This window comes from Littorina saxatilis, linkage group LG14 (genome assembly GCF_037325665.1).
Source record: "Littorina saxatilis isolate snail1 linkage group LG14, US_GU_Lsax_2.0, whole genome shotgun sequence".
NCBI lineage: Eukaryota > Metazoa > Mollusca > Gastropoda > Littorinimorpha > Littorinidae > Littorina > Littorina saxatilis.
This window is the reverse complement of record NC_090258.1, coordinates 3,658,396-3,669,364: the sequence shown is the minus strand read 5'-3', so window position 1 is coordinate 3,669,364 and position 10,969 is coordinate 3,658,396. Positions and strand designations below refer to the sequence as shown.

At 40.3% G+C, this 10,969-nt stretch overlaps 1 protein-coding gene across 1 annotated transcript in view; it reads left to right on the top strand.

The window, feature by feature from the left end:
- The first annotated feature begins 52 nt into the window (after positions 1-52).
- LOC138946920 (limb region 1 protein homolog) overlaps positions 53-10,969 on the top strand; it is a 28,784-nt gene continuing 17,867 nt past the window's right edge. Inside the window, exons 1-5 of the mRNA XM_070318319.1 lie at positions 53-249; positions 5,370-5,463; positions 6,185-6,215; positions 8,897-9,036; positions 10,602-10,705. Of these exons, the coding sequence (XP_070174420.1) occupies positions 187-249; positions 5,370-5,463; positions 6,185-6,215; positions 8,897-9,036; positions 10,602-10,705 (432 nt within the window). The 5' untranslated portion in view covers positions 53-186. The remainder of the gene's footprint in view (positions 250-5,369; positions 5,464-6,184; positions 6,216-8,896; positions 9,037-10,601; positions 10,706-10,969) is intronic.

Below are 10,969 nucleotides of genomic sequence, written 5' to 3'. Positions count from 1 at the left end.
AGGCGATCGCGGCAGACGACGTTTCTCGAGGGGGATTGTGGGAAAGCTGATTTAAAATGGCGGAATGAAAACAATGTGTGGAACCCACTGGCACGCAAAAGATTGGATCTCGGAGTCGTGAATGGAGGTTGGGTGGGATCTGTGATTTTTCTTCATCACAAGAGTTTTTGTGGGAAATGTGAAGTGATGGATGATCCAGAAGTCACGCTTCAGGAGCAGATATTCCACAATGCAGTCAGAGAACACATCGTGAGTGCTTTCTTTCAGTTTCGCTCGCTGCTGTACTCAGTGGAGTTTGTGTGTGTTTAGCTCTTTAAACAGTCCGATCGACTGTGATTCTGAAGGTTTACTCAAGCCCGCAGCCATAATTCTAAAGTGGTTGAACGCTCTTTTCCAGTTCGTATCTCTGCCGAGTTGCAACTGATTGCTCCCTGTTGTCACTGATTTGATAAGTTAATGTCTTGCGCGAAGTGACACTGAAAAGTGTTAAAATGAAAATCAACTTATTTAGACTTAGATCAATAGATGTCGTCAGTGTGTCATTGTCAGGAAGCTGAGAGATTGAATGACACATAACTTCATAAGCTTACCCCAGTGACTATGCTGATCTTATCTTTTTCAGAGAGTTTTATTTCTCCACACAGCATTAATAATTATTCTTCCAAGTTAGTTACAGTTAGTGAGTTACACTTACAGACTTAAAGCTTTAGTTTACTAAAGTTAGACTTAGAGACTGAAAGTTTTACTGAGTAACAGTAAAACTTTAAAGTTTAAATGCCACTTCCCACATGTCACCTGTTTTTGAAGTCAAGCTAAAAAATAAAAATAAAAAAACCACGTTTGTATAGTTGAAGAAAATTAAAAATACCACACAGTGAATAAATCTCTAAATGACTAGGTCACAGATTTTTTTTAATTATTGTGCTTCGTAAGGCCAAAAAAAAAAATTGTCTGTTTAGGGTAACCCTATCGATTTGGCGCCGACCCAAAAACTTTTTTTTGATTTAAAAAAAAAAAAAAAGAGGTAAAAATGCTAAAAAGAGACATTTGGCGTTTCTTTCTCTCCCTTTCTCTCTGTTTTATTTATACGTTAGTTTTGAAACATGTATTCATCAAATATAAGAAGTGAATGTTCAGCCAACATAGCATTTACACACAAAACAAAAAAAAAACAAAAAAAACAAAAAACTTTACCTACCTACCAACCCTACTTTTTTTGGTCATGTTACCCTAAACAGACAATTTTTTTTTTTTTGCCTAAAATTAAATTTTGCGACTGACAATGACATGATTGTTTCTCAAGTTGAAACTAAAGTATGCACGATGAACACATTTGGAAGGGGAAAAAAGCCTCGTTAAATAAAGAATTGCCATTGTCATTGTCTCTCTCTCTTAACTTTTTACTATTATAGTTTGTTTATTTATGACTTATCTCCCCCTTGTTGCTCTTTGATTTCTTGGTCAGTTGTAACAGTGACACTGACTGTCCAAAGTACTCAGGTCTTGACCTAATCACTGAAATACATGTAAAGATTAGCTCAATAACTGTCTCGGTTCAAAGGGCAGGGGAATGAGAGGGGGTTGGGGGAGAGAATGTTATGTACGGTTGTTTGGAGACTCTCTCTGCATAGGTATCTCTTGTCAATCTGCGTGAGATACAGTTTGATATTTATTTCCTGAAGAAACATCCGTCATTGTGCTTTGTGTGTATACACAAAACATGCTCATTTTTGTTGTGTATTTTTGGTCTGAAACTTAAGAGTGCAAACAATGGGGAATGTGTGGGTCCCTACCAATACAGGAAAGGAACACAGACTTACAGCTGTTTGCTTGTTTCCAGCTCAATGCGCTGGGAAAATAAACTGCACACTACACTGAGACAAAATTGAAACAGGCATAGCATTATTTTGTAAAAATTGCATGCTCTGCTGGTGCACTTAAAACTGGATTGTTAGAATTTACATTCATTTTGTACAGACCAGCTGTGGAAAAAAAAATAGCCGAGCTACAATGCTTGTGATTGTAAAAAGATGTAACTGTAAGGGGTACTCGTGGCATTGGTAATGGTAGTAAGACAAGAACATCATTCACAAAAATGACAGGCATGTTGGTTTTGTGTGTTACTTACTTTCTCAGTTTCTGTTAGTGTTACTGTGTTGGTACTTTTCAGTTGCATGTACAGTGGATCACTCCTCTGCCTCCCTTTTAAGACCTGATTTTCTAGAATAATAATAAATACAGTGGGGGGAGGGGGGTCCACTGTATACACATTCACCAATTCAGGCAGGAACCACACTGAGTAGCCTAAGGCTAAGCAATTGGGGGCAGTACATTTTAAAGCTGTTACAATAAAACATCCCAGAGCATTTTAGGATGCCCTCTTTTAAAATGTCCTTCTCCTTTTAGAAGACCTAACTTTTTTTCTGATTTTCTATCCACATTGCTTTTTCATTTTAACCTCCATTTAACTTTAAGCTCCTTTTTAAGACCCATTTTCTTTAGGTTTAAAAAGGGGGTCCACTGTATCCCCAATGCCATGTCCTCCTATTGATCACAGGTATGTATCCCCAATGCCATGTCCTCCTATTGATCACAGGTATGTCAGGAATGCAAACACTTGTGTCCCTGGGTCAGTTCTGGTCTATTGACACGAATAAGTGACTTGACAGGTGTCAACAGGTCAAGGAGGAAATCTTGCAGTTAACTCTCTGGAACAAGGTACTGAATAGAGAAAAGAATGCTTGTTCAGTGCTTTAAGTCGGTCAAGTAGTAGTCACTGTAAAGAGTGCAGTGTTCGCATACACTCAAATGCAAATCGTCTGTATGGTGGAAACACTTCAAAGGCTTCCAAACCTCTGAAAAAATCAAATGTTAATGTCTTAACATTTAGACAAATTAGTTACGGAGGTTGTGAACAGAAAATCGGAGAAAGCAGAGTCTTAAAATACCAGAGAAGTCTGAAGTCAGGAGGCTGTAAAAGAGGGGTTCCAGTGCTTCCACTGTATCTGTTCCATTTTCACACTGTATCTGTTCCATATTCACACTGTATCTGTTCCATATTCACACTGCAGAAAAATAGACTATGAGTTGCCTGATCCACACCCAAACTGCCATTAGGGCAATGTGTTTGCACGTTATGTAATTTGTAAACACTTTTTTCAGATGCACTTTTTTTGTTCCCCTTTCCGGTAGAAAAGTAAACTGATTAATGGCACAGTATGAAGGGTGATGCATTAACTTAAGATTAAACCAACATGAGATTAAGGTCAATTCTTTCATGACAGGCATTTAGGAGAGAGCCAATGTGTACGTTTCACTGTTTGCTTAAATTTCTCAGGTTGAGGCCAATTCTTTCTGTAGCAGCAGTGCATTCAGGAAAGACTGTTAATGTGTACTTTGCTTTTTCAGCGTTTGTACTTTGCACTGAGGTTGTGCTTCTTCCTCAGAGTTTTCCTGTTATGTTGTCACTGTGGAAGAGCAAATAAATGGGGTCGATATAAATTGTAATTGTGGCTCTGTTTACCATGACTGTAACACATGGCTTTGCTCATGTATTGGTGACACATACCCATCATTTGCATACATGCATATGTTGCACGCACACAAGTACACACACACACACACACACACACACACACACACACACACACACACACACACACACACACACACACACACCCCATGTAGCATGACACTTTTGTTCACAAATAAAAACACACAAACCGTGAGAGAATTTTCCAAACAATGCAGACTGTGTGTGATCATCATTAGTAACTCAATCTGGTGATTTTAATTATTGGTATTACTTCATGCATTAGCTAGTCTAGTTTCCAATTTTATGCAAGCTTTCATATTCACACTGTTGTACCCCAGTGTACCCCCCCCCCCCCCCCCTCAAAACACACACACACACACTGATATACTCACACTACTTCAAGAAAAGAAATGCATCCCTTTCAATTTCAAGTTCTTTGTTTGTTTGTTCTGGCGCTTGATTGTTGTTTCTTCCTTTCATTTTTGTACAATACATATATATGCAACATTGAAATTCTGTAATGAATTCTTGTCTCACATGTTTTAAAGGGGAAGAGAAAAGTTACATGTAATGCTCTAATTATTTATGACCTTTTGAAAATATGTCCCGCGTTAAGGTATCAGTTAACAGTGTTGTGCTTGTTTAACACTCGTAGCATTTGCAGCATGGTACATGTAGAGCTCTACATTCTTGGTTGAAGTGGGTCTATAGTATCCTTAGCGGATTATGACTTTATTCAGTTATTCTGCAGAAAAGACAAATGCTGGAGAAAAACCGTTCTTTTCTGCAGCATTTCTGCATGATGTCATCTTTCGCCGAAGCAGCGTTTTTTTCTGCAGCAAAACATTTTACTGCAGTAAAATTGAAATCAAGAATGCTGCAGTAAAACGGTGCTGTTGTTTTACTGCAGAAAACCTGTTTACATTTTTTCTGCAGCATTTTGTACTGGCTCTTGGCGGATTATGACATTATTCAGTTATTCTGGAGAAAAACCGAAATGCTGGAGAAAAACTGTCTTTTCTGCAGCATTTCTGCATAATGTCATCTTTCGCCGAAGCAACGTTTTTTACTGCAGTAAAACAGTTTTTCTGAAGCATAATGTTTTCTTGGTTTTCTGCAGCATTATTGCGATTAACATTTTCTTCAGAATAGTCTGTGACAGTTTTTCTGGAGAAAAACGAACGACCTTGTAAAGTAGCGTTTGTATTCCTCGCCCCCTGGGATAGTATAATAGTTTGTAACTACATGTATTGGTAATTCTGGATGAGTCCATCTCTCGACAGAGGGGGGCTCGCGTGCTCAAACATTATAATGAGCCAGTACAAAATGCTGCAGAAAAAGTGTATACAGGTTTTCTTCTCCTATGTAGGCATCTGACAGTCGATTAAAAAAAGGAGGGCAGCTTCCCTGTGGAGCTATTGTGTTGACAGTGACAGTAGTTTGAGTTCAGGTTTAGGATTAACTAGGGTAGCAGTTTTGTTATTTCCATTGTAAGACATTGAAGAAGTTTGGGTTTGATGCTTTTAAATTTAAAAACAGGTGTATGATAATGCATACACAAATATTTGTGTGTGTGTGTGTCTCTCTCTCTCTCTCTCTTTCTCTCTCTCTCTCTCTCTCTCTCTCTCTCTCTCTCTCTCTCTCTCTCTCTCTCTCTCTCTCTCTCTCTCTCTCTCTCTCTCTCTCTCTCTCTCTCTCTCTCTCTCTCTCTCTCTCTCTCTGCTATCTTTCCTGTAATAAAGTTCAAAAGTTCAAAGTTCTCTCTCTCCCTCTCCCTCTCTCTCCCTCTCTCTCAGTCTTTTTTAATTTAAATTTTATTTAATCTCCATTGCAGATATCATTACTCCTGTTCATGCTGCTCTACGTCAGTTCCTACATCACCATCTGTCAATTCCGCCGGCGTGCGGATCGGGAGGATATGTATGCAGGTCAGTAGATCTAAATGTAACAGTGTATGTGCACATCTGGTTGTGTCGAACTGTTAACAACTGTCTGGCAAAACAAATGACTATTTTCTGGGATTTTGTCTAGTCTTGTTTCAGTTCAGTAATGTGTGTGAATATCTGTCTGAGTATTTGTCTGATTGCAATTTTAAGCTAACACAGGAACTGAGGATGGTTTAGATGTTAGTGCTTTCGTGAATTCAAATTGCAAGTATTACCATTGGAGAATGTTTAAATAATAGGATATTACCATGCTATGTGTTCTCAGGCCTGAATGTCTGTGTCTGAATGTGTGGGTGTATGTGGTTGTTGTTGGAAAACAGAGTGAAAGATCTAGGAACTTTGTACACCCTGAACTAATTTTCCAACATTTGTGCTATGAAAACAGGACCTAATAAAACTACTTGAGATCTTCACCCCAACCTCTTTTTTCAATGTGTGTATTGAGGTCTAACGAATGACGTCTCACAACGTGCGCGGTCGTCCTTGGCGGTCAAGAAAGCCGCGGGCGCCGCCGCGATCATTGCGCAGACGACACTTCTAGACCGCCAATATTTTTTGTGCGCATCACGTGCTCCACATAAATCGGCCGGAAACGAAGCAATTGGAAAACCTTGATACATGTTGTTTTTGCCAAATGTTGAACTTGGAGTGCTTCTACCTGTAGAAATTATTTGCTTATTGCTATGCATTTCATTTGAAACAGGTGAAGAGGATGCTGCTGTCTACAGAATAGCGTGAGTGTTTTGTCTGCTTTCTTGCCAGTGAAGGAGAGTGGAATTAGGTGTAATTAGCAATTACAGATACAGTGGTACCCCCTTTTAAGACCCCCCCTTTTAAGACCCCCCAATTTAAGACTCCCTCCCTTTTAAGGCCTTGATTTCTCAGATATTCTGTTCATAACCTCTGTAAAGTGTAAATTTACCCCTATTTTAAGACTCCCTCCTTTTTAAGAAGTGAATAACTCGGGGGGGGGGGGGGGGGGGGGGGTTGGTCTTAGAATTGGGGTTCAACTGCACTGTGGTGGTTCACTCATTACTTTGAATGAAATTGTGTCCTTGGTCCAAGTCAGTGACCTCGTGTTTCATTTGAAATTGACTGCAGTGACAGGCTCTTGCATACACAGACAGGCACCTACCCTAGCAATGAATTTTCCCACACACATACATACACAGACAGGCACCTACCCTAGCAATGAATTTTCCCACACACATACATACATGTATACGCGTTACTCTCCAGAGCTGCCTACTATTTTGTGACATGCATTTTCAGTATATTAAATGGCAACTAGAATGTATTCTGTTTACTTTTTTGTGTAATACTCCAGCAAAATGATAAAACAGACATGCAACAAAAAATATACTTATATAGTAAATATTTTTGTCTTTTTTTTTAAATTAATGAATGATTAAAAAAAAAAAGTTCAAATCCATGTCACAACCTTTGGTTTCCATGTTACGAAGTTGACGTACATGTAGTGTACTTTAAAATCCTTTTAATTTACTGAATGTAGACCCAAACAGTGTGCATGCACAGTATTTCTAATTCTTTATCTGCAGGTCAAGGATATATATCGAACCAGTTGTTATTAATAAAAATCAATTTGTATGGTTAAAATGTCTCCATTAAGAAAAGACATTTTAACTCCGTAACATGGTTTCCACTAGTACACAGCTCTGGAGAATGAGCCATACACACGCAGATCTGCACACTGTGCTCACACACACAGGCCCAAATACAGACACACAGCCCCTCTAGCTACTTTTTACATTTAGTCAAGTTTTGACTAAATGTTTTAACATAGAGGGGGGAATCGAGACGAGGGTCGTGGTGTATGTGTGTGTGTCTGTGTGTCTGTCTGTCTGTCTGTCTGTCTGTCTGTGTGTGTGTGTAGAGCGATTCAGACTAAAATACTGGACCGATCTTTATGAAATTTGACATGAGAGTTCCTGGGTATGAAATCCCCGAACGTTTTTTTCATTTTTTTGATAAATGTCTTTGATGACGTCATATCCGGCTTTTCGTGAAAGTTGAGGCGGCACTGTCACGCCCTCATTTTTCAACCAAATTGGTTGAAATTTTGGTCAAGTAATCTTCGACGAAGCCCGGACTTCGGTATTGCATTTCAGCTTGGTGGCTTAAAAATTAATTGATGGCTTTGGTCATTAAAAATCTGAAAATTGTAAAAAAAAATAAAAATTTATAAAACGATCCAAATTTACGTTCATCTTATTTTCCATCATTTTGTGATTCCAAAAACATATAAATATGTTATATTTGGATTAAAAACAAGCTCTGAAAATTAAAAATTTTAAGATTATTATCAAAATTAAATTGTCCAAATCAATTTAAAAACACCTTCATCTTATTCCTTGTCGGTTCCTGATTCCAAAAACATATAGATATGATATGTTTGGATTAAAAACACGCTCAGAAAGTTAAAACGAAGAGAGGTACAGAAAAGCGTGCTATCCTTCTCAGCGCAAGTACTACCCCGCTCTTCTTGTCAATTTCACTGCCTTTGCCGTGCGCGGTGGACTGACGATGCTACGAGTATACGGTCTTGCTGCGTTGCATTGCGTTCAGTTTCATTCTGTGAGTTCGACAGCTACTTGACTAAATGTTGTATTTTCGCCTTACGCGACTTGTTCTATTTTCTCCCCTGTCTCTCCACTTCGGCAGATATTTTGTAAACAGACGTTATCAGTTCTGTTTTGGGACAGCTTTTAGTTCTACTGTATTAAAACCACACTATTGGAAGGCAGACAACTTTTTATACCTGCCATTTTGACTTCAACATCAGGGTTGACATTTCAATTTGTAGCTGAGCGTTTGTTAAAGAGATCATTTTGAAATTGAGAGAAACTTTATTGATCAGTTTGGAAAGGGGGTCAGTGTTTGTGTGTGGGCTGGGCTGCATGGTGACATCGCGGACATGTGGGAGGGAAGATAAGGGCAAGAGGGATAAAATGTGTTTGTATTTAATGATTAGGAGCAAGCTAGTGTGGAAAAGACCAACCATTTGTATAGATCTCTCTCTTTACCCCTTTACTCTCTCTCTCTTTCCCCACCTCCTCTCTCTCTCTCTCTCTCTCTCTCTCTCTCTCTCTCTCTCTCTCTCTCTCTCTCTCTCTCTCTCTCTCTCTCTCTCTTTTTTTTCCCCAGCTGTATTTTTGTTTTACATTATCTACACTCTTTTTCAACAATGCTGTTTGTTCAGTGCCTTTTGTTTTTACTGTGCTTTGCTGCTACATTTTCTGTGGCCCGCTTCTTTCTCCATTCTTCTTTTCATCATCATCATCTTTTTTATTCTATTTATATCGTGGACATCCTAAAATACGTTTTAATTATCCCTTGATAATATTGAAGAAGAAAATCAATGTATATGTGTATGTTTTTGATTTTACAATTTCAGGTTATGGCTGTGTACGTTCACCCTGTCGGTGTCTGCGGGAGCCGTCTTGTTACTCCCCATGTCCATCGTCAGCAACGAGGTTCTGCACATGTACCCCCGAAGTTACTACGTCAAGTGGCTCAACACGTCGTTGATACAGGGTGAGTTAGGCTCTGCACATGTACCCCCGCAGTTACTACGTCAAGTGGCTCAACACATCGTTGATACAGGGTGGGTTGTGTTCGTTATGAGGTTAGTTAGGTTCTACACATGTACCCCTGCAATTACTACGTCAAATGGCTTAACACGTCGTTGATACAGGGGGGATTGTGTTCGTTATGAGGTTAGTTAGGTTCTACACATGTACCCCCGTAGTTACTACGTCAAATGGCTTAACACGTTGTTGATACAGGGGGGGTTGTGTTCGTTATGAGGTTAGTTAGGTTCCACACATGTACCCCCGCAGTTACTACGTCAAATGGCTTAACACGTTGTTGATGCAGGGGGGGGGGGGTTGTGTTCGTTATAAGGTTAGTTAGGTTCCACACATGTACCCCTGCAGTTACTACGTCAAATGGCTTAACACGTCGTTGATACGGGGGGGTTGTGTTCGTTATGAAGTTAGTTAGGTTCTACACATGTACCCCCGCAGTTACTACGTCAAATGGCTTAACACGTTGTTGATGCAGGGGGGGGGGGGGGGGTTGTGTTCGTTATGAGGTTAGTTAGGTTCTACACATGTTCCCTGGCAGTTAGTACGTCAAGTGGCTCAACACGTCGTTGATACAGGGTGGGTTGTGTTCGTTATAAGGTTAGTTAGGTTCCACACATGTACCCCTGCAGTTACTACGTCAAATGGTTTAACACGTCGTTGATACAGGGTGGGTTGTGTTCGTTATGAGGTTAGTTAGGTTCTACACATGTACCCCCGCAGTTACTACGTCAAATGGCTTAACACGTTGTTGATACAGGGGGGGTTAAGTTATGTTTGTTTGTTCGTTCATGGGCTGAAACTCCCACGGCTTTTATGTGTATGACTGTTTTTACCCTGCCATTTAGGCAGCCATACGCCGCTTTCGGAGGAAGCATGCTGGGTATTTTCGTGTTTCTATAACCCACCGAACTCTTGACATGGATTACAGGATCTTTTTCGTGCGCACTTGGTCTTGTGCTTGCGTGTACACACGGGGGTGTTCGGACACCGAGGAGAGTCTGCACACAAAGTTGACTCTGAGAAATAAATCTCTCGCCGAACGTGGGGACGAACTCACGCTGACAGCGGCCAACTGGATACAAATCCAGCGCGCTACCGACTGAGCTACATCCCCGCCCATTAAGTTATGTGTTTGCTCCTCTTGTTGTTTGACAGCATGTTACTGCCCCCTATGTCCATTGTCACTGTCAGTAACGAGATTTTACACATGTACCACCACCGCCACCACCCTTGAATGGACGTTATTTGACAGAGGTTATGAACAGATCATTTGAAAAAGTAAGGTGTTAAAAGGGGGGAAGTCTTAAATTGGGGGAGGTAATCGGGGGGGGGGGGGGGTAATCAGCGTATGACTGCCTGAATGGCGGGGTGAAAACAGTCATACACGTAAAAAATCTACTCATGCAAAAACATGAGTGAACGTGGGAGTTTCAGCCCATGGACAAAGAAGACGATGAAAAAGTACCACTGTTGTGTTTTTGTGATGCAATGTGTGTTAACACTGTGTTTCAGGTCTGTGGAATCAAATCTTCTTCCTGTCCAACCTGGCCATCTTCATCCTCATGCCCTTCGCCTATTTCTTCACAGAGGCCGAGGGGTTCTCAGGCTCAAAGAAGGTCAGGACCCAGCTTTCGCATTCGCCTTGTTGATCGCGTATACACTCCACACTCAACACCCCCCCCCACCCCACCCACCCCCCCTTCCAAAAACTGGAGATCTTTGTTACTTTTACTTTACACTCATGGAATCAAATTCATTCTCCTCCCCTTCTTAATTACAGGGACATAACCACCTGGTGTACTTTTTCAAAGGAATCGAATTTTGGGGTAAAATTTATTGAATTTCACTGTGAATTTCCTTCACTTGCAAGAAACTCGCAT